Source organism: Mus caroli, chromosome 8 (genome assembly GCF_900094665.2).
Source record: "Mus caroli chromosome 8, CAROLI_EIJ_v1.1, whole genome shotgun sequence".
Taxonomy (NCBI): Eukaryota; Metazoa; Chordata; class Mammalia; order Rodentia; family Muridae; genus Mus; species Mus caroli.
The window spans coordinates 78,099,289-78,115,190 of record NC_034577.1 but is presented as its reverse complement, the minus strand read 5'-3'; the positions used below and the strand labels follow the sequence as shown (position 1 = coordinate 78,115,190).

The 15,902-nt window shown below is 49.3% G+C and overlaps 1 protein-coding gene across 2 annotated transcripts in view; it reads left to right on the top strand.

Annotated features, from left to right (window-relative positions):
• Abcc12 (ATP binding cassette subfamily C member 12) overlaps positions 1 to 15,902 on the top strand; it is a 67,907-nt gene that overhangs the window by 34,103 nt on the left and 17,902 nt on the right. For both annotated transcript variants that reach the window (XR_002378562.1, XM_021170537.1), the window contains exons 13-22: positions 101 to 173; positions 1,670 to 1,873; positions 5,211 to 5,345; positions 5,456 to 5,531; positions 5,628 to 5,696; positions 8,601 to 8,690; positions 9,644 to 9,747; positions 11,927 to 12,124; positions 12,891 to 13,117; positions 15,528 to 15,665. Coding sequence is in view for 1 of the 2 variants with exons in the window: in XM_021170537.1 (XP_021026196.1) it covers positions 101 to 173; positions 1,670 to 1,873; positions 5,211 to 5,345; positions 5,456 to 5,531; positions 5,628 to 5,696; positions 8,601 to 8,690; positions 9,644 to 9,747; positions 11,927 to 12,124; positions 12,891 to 13,117; positions 15,528 to 15,665 (1,314 nt within the window). In the remaining variant the exon portion in view is untranslated. The remainder of the gene's footprint in view (positions 1 to 100; positions 174 to 1,669; positions 1,874 to 5,210; positions 5,346 to 5,455; positions 5,532 to 5,627; positions 5,697 to 8,600; positions 8,691 to 9,643; positions 9,748 to 11,926; positions 12,125 to 12,890; positions 13,118 to 15,527; positions 15,666 to 15,902) is intronic.

Below are 15,902 nucleotides of genomic sequence, written 5' to 3'. Positions count from 1 at the left end.
AGATCCCTGCCTTTTGCTGGCAAAATGGCGGTTCCTTCAGGAGTAGCCTAGGCAGCTGTGTTCTGTGATGGTCTTACCATTCTGGCCTCTATGTCTACAGGTACCAACACACAGTTCATGTCTGTGGTCTCCAGAAGGACTTGAACAGCCTCCCTTATGGAGACCTGACTGAGGTAAGCAGAGCTGAACGTCATTTCCCCAGATGACCTGGATCCATTTCCACACATCGCAGAAGCAGGAAACCCTGTGGGAATGCTTCTGGAGTCCAGCTTCTGCCTATCCTGGATTCTTTGGGGGTCCACCAAGTGGAGGTGGACCCAAAACTGCTTGTGCTTGACTCCTCTTGGTCGCTTCTATAGCTTACTTCCAACCCTTTCTCCATCTCAAGAAGAGTTGCTGCATGGCTGCTTTCTAACCCCGAGGCCCAGCTCTGTCCTCACAACAGTGGTCAAGAGCATTTCCCTGTGGTTGGGAGTCTCAGGGCTCCTTCTTGTCCTCTGCCTCTGTGCGGCCCAGGGATGCTGAGTCACCTTCAGACCTTGCTCCTAGGCTGCCTGGTCCTGGGTTGAGCTTGCTGATTCAAGTGACCCAGAGCCACTCTGCCACCCTCCTCTCTGTCCCCAGCATACCATGTCTCTTGGTCAAGCTTTCCCATACTGCCATCTTAGAGAACTAGCTCTTCCAGTCTCTCACTCTGCCTGTCAGGAGTGGCTAGTCTTTTTGAAAGCACATGTGTGTGGCTCTGGATTCCCCTTTCAAGTTTTATCTGCACACCCCTGCCACCCTGCGTGGGTGTCCAGCCACCTCCTAGACTTTCAGAAGCTAATGCAGCTCCCCTGAGAGAGACTTTGGAGGTCTACAGTCAGTAGTGGTTTGACACCAAGTGCTGCAATTAATGCTTCTTGGCTAGCACTTGGTGAATATGTTGAGTGCTGGTGTTGTGTGTCCAGTTCTCGGTGCTAAAATGTGAGCTCCTGGTTCATGTGTCACTTTTCTTGCTCAGCTCCCAGGTCCCAGCTCTCAGCACATGGCACCTAGCCTAGAAGCTGAGCATCTGAGTACAGTGGGATTCACTCTGTACTCAGGAGGATGGGATTCCCAGAAAAACATAACCTAGATTTTCATCTTGCAGGAAATGTTTACTGAGCATCTAATCCATGCCTCAGATCAGGTGCCAAGTCTTAGGGATTGATGGTGTGTTCATGGTACACACATTTGTACACAAAGAAGTGGACATAGGGGTCCCTGATCCATCTCCCAGGCACATTCCTTCCTTTTCACTATTCACTGTATATTCTTCCAAAGTTCCCTGCTTCAAAAACAAACAAAAACCACAAAACCAAAACCAAAGCCAAATCTCGGTGTTAGCAATCAGTAGTGGACTGTACACCGGAAATTGGGAGTCATGTGATAGGCACCCCTTACTCAGAGTCAGAGAGAGCTGTTCCCTGTTGGCACTGTGCTTCCATGAAGTGAGGGGGGTGGTGGTGGAATTCTTCCAGTCAGCATTGTCTAGCGTAAGGCATGGAGGAGCTTATGTGCAGAGAGATAACAAGCTGTGTTGTCTCCCCAAGTCCCAAAGAATTTTAGAATGCTGCTGATATACAAAGACCATGGGGTGGCAGGCAGACTTAATAATGATGGGCAGTGCCATTATCCCTGTCCACAGATTGGAGAGAGGGGTGTCAACCTCTCTGGGGGACAGAGGCAGAGGATCAGCCTGGCCCGTGCTGTGTATGCTAATCGTCAGCTCTACCTGCTGGATGACCCGCTCTCGGCTGTGGATGCCCACGTGGGGAAGCATGTCTTTGAAGAATGCATTAAGAAGACACTCAAAGGGAAGACAGTTGTGCTGGTTACCCACCAGTTGCAGGTGACTGGGATGTACGCGGTCAATGAGGGAGGCCTTGGGATGAATGCAGCACTTGATGGTCAAAGAGACTCCTGTTCTGCCTAAATATGCCATTCCCACCAGAAGGTGGCTTTACCTGAACAGGGGATTGAGAGGGCAGGGATGGTAGGAGACATTGATGAGTCCTGCAGCCATCCCCAGCTTCCTGGTATTGCTACCTGCTCCTTTCTGGGTATGACTTCCTTTGGCTTAGTCTTTGGGATCAGTGGGGAGACGACCTTTCCTCCCCCATTGGGTAGATTGTGTAGGATCATTTGGCTCTGAGATCTGGGCCATTGGTGCCAAGGAAATGGGGAGCCAGGCATGGACAAGTCAGGCTCTACCCATTCTCCAATAGGGACTTGATGGGCCTGAGGTCGGGGGTTCCTTGTCTGGGGGTCATGGAAGCTCTGTTTTCTTTCCTCACTCAGAAAGTCATGGCTCTTGTGATGAGTGGCCCAGACTCCCCAGTCTTCCCTTAGCCCAGGAAAGGCTCCTGAGGCCAGGACCAATGGGCAACACTTCAGGGTTCTTCTGCCTTCTTAGATCCTGTTCCCATGCAAACAGTAGTCTCCCTCTGGCTTAGGAGGGTGAATCTTGCTGGAGAAAGAGACAGGGCGTATGTTAAGTGAACTGGAGGATTTGGCTGCATGGTCACAGACCTTGTTGCATCCATCCCATATACAGGTTCTGAATGCTTGGTGGGAATCTAGGGCCCCTTCTCTACCCAAGATAATCCAAGGTTACCCTCTCATGCTTTCTCTCTCTCTAATCTCCCAAGTCTGGGAGATATGCTGCACGTGAGTATGTGTTTGTGTGTGTGTGCACAAGCATGCATACCTCAAAGTAGAAAACATCCCACAGACATTGGGAGGTAACCCGTTGGGGCACTGGTGCAGAGAGCCCCGTCTTCTTGTTCAGTAGGCCTGATCTGGGGGGGGGGCAGGAAGCAGATCTCATTGCCTTTCAGTGAATCAGAAGTTGGGGTGGTGAAGGTGTGAAGGCTGAAGCAGCAAGTAAGGTTGACATAGCTATAGGACTTTGCAGCCTGTAGGTTGGTACCCTCTGGCTGAGGCCAGGAGGACCACCCTGAAGAGAGAGGGCCTCTCAAAGACCCAGGAAACCCAGCTCCCCACAGCCTCCCCAGAATAAGCTTTAAGCATTCAAATGTTATACATGTGAGTATCTGGTTTCTTTAGCAGGTGAGCCACAGCTCTATAAAAATAATGAGCCAGATTAGTTAGACAAGAAGTCCTAGGTCCTCTGTAGGCCAGGGCTGAGGAAAGGAGAAGGCTGGCTAGATTCAGTCTGGAATCCCATGTTTTGCCTAGAAATGGTTTGTGGCCTAGCTAGATTCCTTAGTGTGGTTACCATAGCCCTGGCCTGTGACTATTCAGTCTGTGGCATCTGCTTGCCCTGGGAGAACTGTCTTCCTGAGGAGTCCTGGGTCCTGGAGGATGCTGCCTTGGTCCTGACAGGTGTGAGACAGCGCTGTCCCTTCATTATCCCCTCTTGGAGGATAAACCATAGCCACATGCCCGGCCCATCTTTGAAACTCACTAGCCCGTGGTGTGATCTTAGGCAAGCTGGTGTTTTCCCAGAATCTCCAGCAGTCACACCTTCCCAAGGTCATTTTAGCTCACTCTTTGCTTGTTGGGAGAGGAAGAAGGCCACCAGGTGGCACCATAATCTTGATACACTCTTTATCCCATTCTTTGTGGGGGAGGGGAGGGCTCAGCCTTAAACTGCAGCCCCGGGGCTTTCCAGAACATTTCCTAGCTGCTCTGACCTCAGATGCTTTGGAGTAGCTGGCCAGGACAGCCACTCATCTGTTTACTTGAGGAAACAAAGCGAGGCCAGCAGTCTGACGAGCTGCTGGAATCTACTAAGGGCACAGCTTCCTAAGTGTTTGCAGAGCACGGCTACACAAAGGGACCTGGTGTCACCAGAGTGAGCCAAGGGCTTGCTGGCCAGAGGGACCTTTTCTGGGCCCTCCCAAGTCTGGGTGGTGGTCCCACACACAGGCAGAAAAGCCTGTAGATGGTAGTGGGCCCTGTGTGCTTCCTCTCCCCGTGTGCAAAGAATCAATGGCTTAACCGAGCTTACAGCTTTCTTGAGCTGAGAGCTGCCAGAGGTTGGGAGATAAGATGTGAGATCAGGCTGTGGAACACCAGAGGACGATGCCTGAGGTCCAAGTCTGTCTTTGAGGGAAAGGTTCTGTCAGCAGCAGAAGGTGTGTCTCCCTCCACTGGGCAGTAGGAGCCAGGTTCCTGCTTGGGCTGCCTGAGGAAGGGCTCCAGTCATGGACAGGGGAGGCAGAGGCTAGAACTATCCACGCTGCTGGAACTGCTCTGGTTGAAGCATTTGGGCACCACCCACCCCATCAAGTGTACAACTATCAGTGGTAGGCCTTTGCTTGCAGGATTCGAATCAAGTTTAGCCAAGTGGGATTTGGCCTTGAGCAGAGGAGAAGTGCAAAGCCGGGGCTCTGGCCCTGCTGTGATGGCTTTCTTCTTTAGATCAAACTGTTCCTACTCTTACAGCATCTTGCCTGCCTTTAGGAGGGGACTATCTGCCCTTTGCTGGGTGGATCAATCGAGGAGTGCCCTTTCTTCTTCCAAAATAAAACGGCGTCCCTCTCAGCAGAATTCTTTAATCCAAGGATTGGTGTGGACGTGAAGGGTCTCGGAATCAGAAAAGCAGAACTGTTTTGGGTAAAACAGGGCCTGTGATATTTATTGTTCACATCGTTATTGTACTGTTAAAGCTGGTGGGGGTGTGGCCTATGACTTGGTTTCTATTCCATGGGCTCAGTGGGGTGGGGCTTCTGACAGGACTGGGATCATGTTTTCTGTCTTTTCCAAACCTTGGCCTCCACAATAGTCAATCAGATTTCTGAGTGGGGTAGCTCATTCACAGAGAAGAAGCGAAGGAAGTTTTGATTGCCTCATTGTTGCAGCCAGAGTCCAGCTTCTGTACTGAAAAGACTGGGGACTAGCTCAGTGGTTCTCAATTGCCCCCTCCCCCCAACCCCGGGGGCATTTGGCAATGCTTGCAGACAATTTTGCTCATCACAACTAGGGAAGACATCCTACTGGTAGGTAGAGATCAGAGAGGCTGTGAAATAGTCTACAATGCACAGGGCAGGCCCCGAAGACAAGGGATTATTTGTCCCCTAATGCTAATAGTGCCAGGATTGAAAACCCCAGTAATTCAGTGCACCTGGGAAAGCAGGCTGGGAGTTTGGCAAATGGAAGTTGGGTGTGAGATCTTTCCTACCGAGGCAGTGCTGTTGTGGATGGATGCACTGTCTCTGCAGTTCCTGGAGTCTTGTGATGAGGTCATTCTGTTAGAAGATGGAGAGATCTGTGAAAAGGGCACCCACAAGGAGTTGATGGAAGAGAGAGGGCACTATGCAAAGCTTATCCACAACCTCCGGGGACTGCAATTCAAGGTAAACTGCACACCTGCCTGGTGCGTGGGATTAAGAGTCCCGCCTCATGGCCTTCTGCCTGGGAGAGGTCTGTTGGCTCACTTTCAGAAGTCATTTCATTTTATCTCCAGGATCCAGAGCACATTTACAATGTAGCCATGGTGGAGACCCTGAAGGAGAGCCCAGCTCAGAGGGATGAAGACGCTGGTACAGTCAGATGACAGTCCCCTCTCTCTCATTGCCCCTGGATCCTGAGTGGACACAGACCTTTCCATTTATTTATTATACAATTTCTCATCCTAGTCTTGGCTTCAGGAGATGAGAAGGACGAAGGAAAAGAACCTGAAACGGAAGAATTTGTGGACACAAACGGTATTTACCATCTTTTCCCTTGGCTGTGTAGCTGGAAGTACGTGCCTAGGCATCCCCCATCTGCATAGAGGAGGAGTGGGAAAACAGTGGTTATCGCTTTGGGAAGCGAGGACGGTGGTGTGTTGTAGAGTGTGCTCACACAGGGTAATGCCAACTGTCAACTTGACCAGGTTGTGAAGATCCTTGAAGATCTAAACCCTCTACTGGGTTCTTTCTGAGCACATTCCCAGATACAGTTGCCAACAAGGAAAACCCACCCTAAATGAGGGCAGCATCCTCTCCTAAGTTGGGACCCAGATGAAATAAAAGGGGGAAGAGAACATACCCTTTAGTGCATTCATCCTTTCTTTTTGTTTTGGGGTCACCATGAGCAAGAGATTGTCCCCTCTTTTGATTAATTAATATTATCATACAATCACAGCATTTCCAAATTCTGTTTTCTTCCTCTAAAAACTCCTGTGCACCCCACACTTGTTCTCTTTCATGACCTCTTTTGCTTTACTTGTTGTTGTTATACATATTCTGTGTATGTATTGTTAAATATAAAAATGCAATCTGTTCGATCCATACAGTGTTACTTGAATGCATGTTTTCAGGCTGACCATTTGGTTTTGAATAGCTCATCGGTGTGTTCTTCCCTGGGGAAGATGATTTCTGCTGCTCTCAGCAGTCCTTAGTTGCCTGTGGCTCTTTGTGTAAGGTTGAGGCCTCATGATCTTTCCCTTTCCACAACAGCAGGTCCGTTGGTGTCATCAATGTTCAGGCCATAAAACTGGACACTCTTAACCTCAGTTTCTTAATCTACAAAGGAGGGAAATGATAGAATTAACTTCAGAGAGAGCCCTGCGGAGGTTAAGTGAGAAACTGTCCGTGAGGTTGCCAGCAGAACGCCTGAAAGATAGTGACTTTTGGAAGTCAGGTCTAGATCATTTCCTCGTGCCACTCTGCTCTCCTCCTTCTCAAGAGGTCAAAGCAGCACATGGAAGTGATGCAGAGGCAAGAGAAAGCCCGAGAACCCCTACTCTTCACAGGGAGCATTGAGAAAAGATAAAGCTGCAGAGGGACCGAGGCTGGATCAGGTTATACATCCATTCGACAAATAAGTTGTAGACATTGCATTGAGTGCCATGTCCTGAAACAGGCTGGGAGGGAAGAGATGCTCTGTTCCCAGGTTTTAATGTATAGGCTGGCAGAGGTCACTGACAAATGAGTAGCGGTGGCAAACTGGGATAAAGGTACGGGGCGTTGACGTAGGAGTAACAGATAGGCTGTGGGAGGCTCCACAGAAGGGGCAATCTTTGCACTGCTCATTCAGGGATGCGTAGGTGTTTCCTAGAGATAACGTGATGAGAAGATGTGAGAGAGTGGAGGGCTTAAAGGTGAGGTTATGAGAACATTTTGGGGGCAAGGAGGGAGAAATGAGAGTGAGATTGACCAGGGCTAGCTGCTGAGGCTACCCTTTTATCCTTAGACGGTTGTTATTCTTCTCTTGTCCTTAGGGCACAAACTCTGGGCCTCAGCCTGTTTAGGGACAGGGATCACAACAGGGTGGCTTCCTGCAAGAGGTCTGACCCTCACTAATATATAGCAAGAAACACACACACACACACACACACACACACACACACACACACACACACACACACTCTTTTGGCTGGGTGTGGTGGCACAGACCTGAAATCCCAGAACAAGGGAGGCAGAGGCAAGAAGATCATGTTTGAGGTTTGCCTGAATGACCACAGCATATACTGTTTCTGAATCAAGGCAAGAAAATTAATAATCAAAGCGAAGTGTACACAGCTGCACACTGAAGTCAATACTCATCTTTAAAGCTCTCTTCATTTTATATATCAAGTGGAAGGCACATCTGGATCTCAGAATATTAAAATATGAAGAAGAAAGTCTTGAGTCACTGGACTCTTATCTGTCACTGCTAATGCTGCTTGTGAGATATGCACATTTGGAAAGACAACCTATTTTTATGGCCTGTAAGTCTCCCTGGGCCAAAGGGGATCACTGAGATACCTCTTGCAGCCTTTGTTGGGGAGAACTCTAGACTGCTCAGCATCTGACATCTTGGCAGAGGCTGGAGGGGGGGTGGGATGGGGAAGGAGACTGCTGTTCCTCATGTTGTTCACCACCCACCCTTCTCTGGACAAGGAAGTAGACTGTGAAACATCACTGGAGACAGCCCCTGTCTCCCAAGGTTGGTCGCTGGACTGAGAAGTGCCTGGCATGGTGCTGAAGGGACAAGGCACATACTGAAGGCTGGGCAGCCCTCCTCAGCACCCTCTGCTGAAGTATTTTCTCAGGCTCAGGAAAAGCCCAAAGGCTTCTAGTCACTGCCCTGGATTGGCTGAAAGGACTGTTACCATTTGTGTCCTGGGTTGCTCACATATACGGCCTTACCTCATTTTGCAGCCTGAGGAGAGAGTGGAACATCCCAAAGACATTTGCAGGCTCCCAGGCACAGCACGATGGGGCTTTGTCCGTCAGGTATCTGTGAGGTAGAAAAGAGACCACGGACAAAGTCCCCCCCCCCCGCATCCACCTGTCCTGTCACAGCAGCGCACACAGCCCAACTTGAACTCAGGAGCTCTCAAGAGATATAGACACACTGTATTCTCATCTGTGTCTTCTGCTTCACATTCAGTTCTGGGAGCCAGCACAGCCCTGGACTCCCAGGGCTAAGCATTTAGGCTTCAAGTCATACGCCCCTCAGGGCAGTAAGGAGGATCAAATAATATAAAATGAGCAAGGTATATTAGACCATTGAAAGTGTGTGGAAAATAGGCCAAGGACCTTAGCAGTGGAGGCGGGGCGTGTGAAGGGGACATGCTGGCCTCGCTGTGTGTCCCCAGCTGGCCTCGAGGCTCATGGCCTTCCCTCTGTTTGTCTCTGCAGCTCCCGTTCACCAGCTCATCCAGACTGAATCCCCCCAAGAAGGGATCGTGACCTGGAAAACATATCACACGTATATTAAGGCTTCTGGAGGTTTAGTATAAAACATCAGGCTTCTTGATTTAATTTGCATTTTAAAAATCTGTTTTTAAACTGTTGGGTTCGTGTTTTTATGATTCCGTCACCCAATTATTCTTTTTATGCGTATGCTAGGGCTGCTTATCAGTGCTTTCATTTCCCCCTAAAACCTAAAGTCTGATAATACAGCCCTTTAAATGGAGTCATTTTTTATCTCCATTAAAGCTGCCACGTTCTGTTTTATTGGAGCTGAGTGGGCAGTAGTCAGAAGCTATTGGTGGTTTTCACACACACACACACACGCACACACACACACACACACACACTCACATACACTCACATGCATGCACACTCACTTACATGAATGCACATACACACATACACACAAATGCATGCACTCACACACATGCATACACTCACACACATGCACACACACTTACACACATGCATGCACACATATACACACATAAAAATGTGCACACACTCCCATGCAGGCACACATTCACACACACACTTACATGCATGCACACACACACACACACACACACACACACACACACTCACACACAAATGCACATGGTCTGATTGCTGAGCATAGCAGCAGTCAGCTCATTACACAAGAGACTATCTGCATGTACAAGTCTCTTCCACCAAGACTAAGGATTTGGTATTTATTTAGAGATGGAATCAAATGTGTAGCCCAGGCTGGCCTCAAACTTGTGATCTACCTAACCAACATTCCCAGATGTGGAACAACAGACTTGTCCCACCACACTGGACTCTTGACTTGCTTTTAGCAAATACCGAATTGCTTTTGACGGGCATGGTAACACATACCTGTGTCCTTACTAGCACGTGAACATGACCTTTTCTCTGCAGCCTTTGACTATCCTGGATCCCAAGGATGGGGCTCAGGGTAGGAGAATCAGCCACTGGCTCTCACATCTGCAACCCCGTTTCTCCGGCAGGGTACCTGGTCTCCTTCCTGGTTTTGTGTCTCTTCTTCCTGATGATGGGCAGCTCTGCTTTCAGCACCTGGTGGCTGGGGATCTGGTTAGACAGGGGCTCCCAGGTGAGTTTCCCTTGACAGCACTGAGTCTATGTCTTGGAACAAAACTCAACAGAGGTTTTGAAATAGAGAGTGACACCCAGTGTCACCTTTGTCCCCTTGACCTCTTTGGAGACACTGAGGCTAGTTTCTGGGTCATATAATTCAAATTCTTGAGATCCTTTCTTGTGAGTGTGGGTTTTTTGTTGTTGTTTTAAATAAGCAAGGCACCTGAAAGTTTACACATACATCTTCAGATTAAAAAGGGGGTTCTGAAAAATGATGGTTCCAATGTGTGTGTGTGTGTTCACACGAATCCCTGGTAGGGTAGTATCAGTTTGAATTTTCCTCTGAGGAAGGACAGGGCCACTCTCCCAACTTGCCTTAGTGAGGAGACCTGAAATAGATGCAGCCTTTGGAAGTGTTTCTATGCTGGCAGGGGGTCTACCATTTCTCCCAGGGTTTTAGTCTTGGCCAGGACCCTTCTGGGCAGGACCACTCACTCCTCTCCCTCCAGCTTGCTGGGATCTTCCCCAGTAGTTGGCCATTGGTTTCAAAGCTTGTCCTGGAGCTCCAGGGAATGCTGAGTGTGGGGGTTGGGGTGCTTGCTCATCATCCAAGATTACACTGTGATACCACCTTGTTGCTATGACATCAAAGTAAGGATGCATGGGTGTGGGGGAGGGGAGAGGTTGTTGGTTACAGCTTCTGGAAGCTGTTCCCACATCATAGACCAGTGAGATGCCTGCTCTGTGTAAACAAACCAAGATCTGTTTTTCAAATATGTGTATTCTTCCAAGTCTCCGCTTATGGAGATTTTGTCCATTCCTCAGAGGACCTCAGATGTAGGGTCAAGTGGAGCCATCCCTTGGTCTCTGAGCTTCCTCAACAGGCCACTGAACATGCAGTGACAGTGCGGTGCCCCTGTGATTATTCCTGACCCAGGGATGCTGTGGGTACCACCACCAGCACTGCAAAGCCTGCTCTGCAAGCTGAGCCTTTCATCAGCTAAGCTCCCCTAGGGATGCTGTTGCCTCTGCAGGCGCTCATCCATCAGCAACCTCTGGTTTACATTTCCCCCATTACTGTAATCAGCAGAATGGCATTTAGAAGAAACATGTTTGTTTGCTCCCCAAAGGCATCCTTGACTTTTTAGCACACAGCCCAGAGAAAAAATGAAACTGTCAATTTCTCGACAACAGGGGGAAGATGGCCTCTCTCTAGAAATGCTGGTGATGTTGTGTCCCTTCACAGGGAGGGATGAAGCCATATCATCGTTTGTCGAATCCTCTGAGAGCCCCTTGGGTTTGCTAGTCTCCCTCTTTCTTGCCAGAGACTCCAGAACAGGGCAGCAACATCCCCACGGTTGGCCTTTGGAGACAGGCTGGGGGAGAGGATTGAGGAACTGGACCACCCTACATAGAGACCCCTGAATCCCACTAGATAGGGGCTGCTGCTGGGTAGCTTCGCAGGTGGGAGGATGGTCCTTGATTCTCTGCCTTGTCTGGGTTTGCCTAAGGAGGAGCCAGGCCAGCTTCTTAGAGTCCAGAGGTCCCATTTGCTTCGGGGTCTTCTTGGCCTAACAGCACTGGGTCTCCTAAGGCACAGGTAGCTTCTGGGGTAGCTGCCCCACCCCTGCATTTTCTTCACCATCTGGTGCTCCTTTGTGGAAGAGGCACTCAAAGCTCAGGCAGCCTGTTCCAATATATGTGAGGGACCTGATTTGATTTTACCTACATGACTCATTGTTGATGTGAATTTAAATTTTATTCTTTTAAAATATGTTTGTTTCTATGCATGTATGTAGGCACTTGTTCATGTGTGAGTGTGTGAAGGACGAAGGTTGACTTTGAGTATCTTCCCTTACTCCTCTCTACCTTAATTTTTGAGGTAGGGTTTCTAGAGCTCATTGTTTTGTCGAGGGTGGCTAGCTACCCATCTTCTCCCAAGTCTTCATACTGGGGTTACAGGCCTGTGCCACCATGCCTTGCTTTTAGATGCCAGTTAGGGATCTGAACTCAGGTCCTCATGCACGTGTGACAAATACTTAACCCACTGCATCATCTTTCCAGTCCTACCTGACTCATTTTTAGCAGCCATGTGCCCTTTTTAATGTCTTCTCTTCAGAAAGATGATCTGAAATAGCCCCCACTTCTCCCAATAGCATTCTGTTCTTGATACTTCTTTTGTTGTTGTGTTGCAGGTCATCTGTGCACCCCAGAACAATAAGACAGCCTGCAATGTCGACCAGACCCTGCAAGACACCAAATACCACATGTACCAGTTGGTTTACATAGCAAGCATGGTGTCTGTGTTGATGTTTGGCATCATCAAAGGCTTTACCTTCACCAACACTACACTGATGGCATCTTCCTCTCTCCACAACAGAGTATTTAACAAGGTAGAAGCACAGAGGGCTGCAGGCCCCCTCCCCCCCCCCAGGACTGCTCAGTGCACAGGGCTAAGCAGGCCCTTATACTGTGTCAAACATTGTGTTGGACTCTGGGGATGGGACAGCTCTCCTGGAGTCTGCCATCTAGTTTTCAAGTCTGCCACTTGTTTGAGTATTATACAGGAAGGCCAACTTCAGAAAGCAATAGGGAGGATACATGGTGGACTCTTAGGCCAGAAGGATGGTAGAGAAGATGTACATCTTGCTTCTAAGAGCCCCAACTAGTGACAGCCTGGAAATGGGCTGTTGCTTTCTGTTGCTGCGGCAGGCAGCAGCAGTTGGTTGCCAGGGCTCTTATCAGAGTACACAAGTATGCTCCAGGCTTTGTGGAGTAGACAGACGTGTAGACTTGGCATTTTGTTTGCCTGAGGCTCAAAAATCCCTCCCTCTTCTGAGATTTTGTTTGCCTGGGGCTCAAAATCCCTCCCTCTTCTGAGATTTTGTTTGCCTGGGGCTCAAAATCCTTCCCTCCTCTCAGAGTACCAGGCTCCCCTATCCCAGAAGGCACCTGAGATTTGGAGAGGAAGCCCTATACATAGGAAGGGCATCTCTGGAATTCACTCGTGGTGTCACCGAGCTCATTTTCCAAAGATCACCCGATCTCCTGGCCTTGTGCTTTGGAGAAATAGATCTGGCCCTACCTCCTCTCACCTCCTGCCCTGCCAGAAGTTCTCGGAACCCTCACTGACTCGGTTCACTCTGCTTCCACCCTCAGATCGTCAGGAGCCCAATGAGCTTCTTCGACACAACTCCCACAGGCCGGCTAATGAACCGCTTCTCTAAAGACATGGACGAGCTGGACGTGAGGCTGCCGTTTCACGCTGAGAACTTTCTGCAGCAGTTTTTTATGGTTGTGTTTATTCTGGTGATTATGGCTGCCGTGTTTCCCGTTGTCCTTGTGGTGCTGGCTGGCCTGGCTGTAATCTTCCTCATTCTTTTACGGTAGGACTATAGACAACTTGAAAATGGGAAATAGCCAACCACCAACACCCCCCCCCCCCACAACACACACACATCCCATAACATAAACACACTAAGTTGGGGTAGGGAGAGAATATGAATGAATGTATGCATCATTTGGGCGGCAGGTGATGGTGAATGCCTGCCTTCTTCCCTGATGGGAGAATCCCAGATTCTTGGCGCTTGTTACACACCAGGTGCTATGGCAAGTACCTGGCATCCGTCGGCTTTTGGCCCCAGGGCAATGCTGGGAGGTGGGTAAGTTATTAGGAGGTTCAGGAAACTAGTAAGCAGGCTAACCATCTGTCTGTTGATTCAACCTAACCACTGGGCTCCCAGGATGCCCATCTCCAGCCACTTTGAATTTCGAAAAACAGCTCTCGCTGCAGCTAAAGGCCATGGTGAGAAGAGGAAAGGGTGTACATGTACAGAGATGTGTGGAAGGGAATGGGGACAGTTCCTGAATGTGTACACGCTCATCAGGAGGGACACTGGAAGTGCAAGTGGGGGTGAGGGGCAGCGGGATTTCTCATCAGGCATTATGGGGAGTACCAAAGGGAACAAAGGGCTGTAAGTCTGAAAGGTTTGTGCCAGAATTCCAGCTTTGCCAGGAAGCCAGGTGGAGAACCCTGATATGCTGCAAATCTGTACCTTCTCCCCCAAAGTTCTTAGTCATTAAAAATGTGTGCCTTGCCTATGTCGGAGGAGCAGGTGAGAGGAGGGATTTGGTCCTCCCCAGTTAAAGATGCAGTGGAATGATAAGCAAACTGTAGAGATGTGCAGTTTGGGAAAGGGCTGATGAGGGACAGGAATGAGTGGCCATGGTGAGGACAGGAAAGGAGGTTTGGGGGGCATTTACAATGCAGTGTCATCAGGGTTTCACAAAGGGGGGGCTTTTGGGTGTCAGGGAGATTGGTACAACCAAGGGCAATCCAAGATGGCAGACCATTGTGCTGAGGATGGTGGTCTAAGAGGAGAAGCTGTGGAGTAGTCACAGCTCAGACTCATGCACCAAGTCTGAGGCAGTGATAATGACAAATATGTGAGGGGTGGGTGTCCTGTGGCTGGAGACTGACACGGGCACCCGACAGGAGCAGGTGTGATCAGGGGAACTAAGATGAGTGTCCTGGGATTCAGCAGAGTCGGCTCTCACTGCAGTACCCTTGGTATCGCCAAGGAAAGCACACATTTCCAAACTCAAGGGTTTATTGCAATAGCCAGTCAAAACTGTTTTCTGAGAGTCTATCACAAACAGAAAGCACGCCATGAGTGTCAGAGCTGCTAGTGAATCCCTCGTGCCTCTAGCCATTTGACCACTTTGGTTGCTGCCTCCTCCATTGGTACTGACTGACTTAGTATAGGCTTAATCCTTTGCTATAAAAACAGGAGAGACCAAAAAAGAAGGGACCCTAGCCTAATTATCCATGTTTACAATGAATTCTCTGAGCTCTGAGCTACTGAGCTTTCCCCATTCTGTGGGTTAATTTTAGTTGGGAATCTGAAAGCTATCTGGAGGATAGCCAGCAAATGTGCGTGTTTGAGGGCATAGGTCTCCTATCATCAGGGCTCTCGGGGCTTCCATGTAAGTCGCAAGACAGCAAGGTGCAAGAGAGTTCAGTTTTGAACACAGTTCCTGAGGTTATCATGATGTTTGTACAAAATTACCTTTGGAGTGCTGCGAACTAGCAGCTGGGTCAGATTTCTCTTTCTCTTTCTCTCATTGGTTACTGTCTTAGTTAGGGTTTTACTGCTGTGAATGAACACCATGACCAAGGCGACTCTGATAAGGACAACTTTTAACTGGGGTTGGCTTACAGGTTCAGTCCATTATTATAAAGACGGGAGCATGGCAACATCCAGGCAGTCATGGTATAGGGGGAGCTGAGAGGTCTATATATTGTTCCAAAGTTAAACAGAAGACTGACTTCCAGGCAGCTAGGACGAGGGTATTAAAACCCACACCCACAGTGACACACCTACTCCAACAAGGCTATACTTCCTAACAGAGCCACTCCCTGGGCCAAGCATATACAAACCATCACAGTTACCAAAAACTGGTTGACTTGTGTTCAGGGGCTCCACTGTGCAAAATGTTTGGGTCTTTAAAAGTCTAGAACCGTCTAGTGTGATGCATGTCATTCTTGCTATGGGAAGCACTCAGGTCAGAAGCCAAATGAAGTAATGATGTGCTCAAACCTCTCAGCTACCCCACCCCTCGAACACCATACAGGACATCCTGGAGAGGAATGCCGGGTCCTCCCTTCCAGTTATCACACTAACTTTGACGTAACTGCCACGTGGAAGGTGTGGCTGGCCTGCCTGTGCTGAGGGAGAGCTCTCTGAGCCTTTACTTGATGACTCTCTCGGATCCTCTCATCCCCCTCCCCCACAGCATCTTTCATCGAGGAGTCCAGGAGCTCAAGCAGGTGGAGAACATCAGCCGGTCACCTTGGTTCTCTCACATCACCTCCTCCATACAGGGTCTGGGCGTCATCCACGCCTATGATAAAAAGGACGACTGCATCAGCAAGTGAGTGGATGGATCTCTGCTACCCGGTCACGGCCCAGCCCTGACGGGAGGTCCCGGGCCACTTTGGAATTGAGACGGGGTGGGGGTGATGGTAAAGGGCTGGCAGGATCAGGGTTTTTATTTCTAGTATTTGGGGCCCCGACAGATATATTAGTGTGTGTGTGTGTGAGAGAGAGAGAGAGAGAGACAGAGAGAGAGAGACAGAGAGAGAGAGAGAGACAGAGAGAGAGAGAGAGA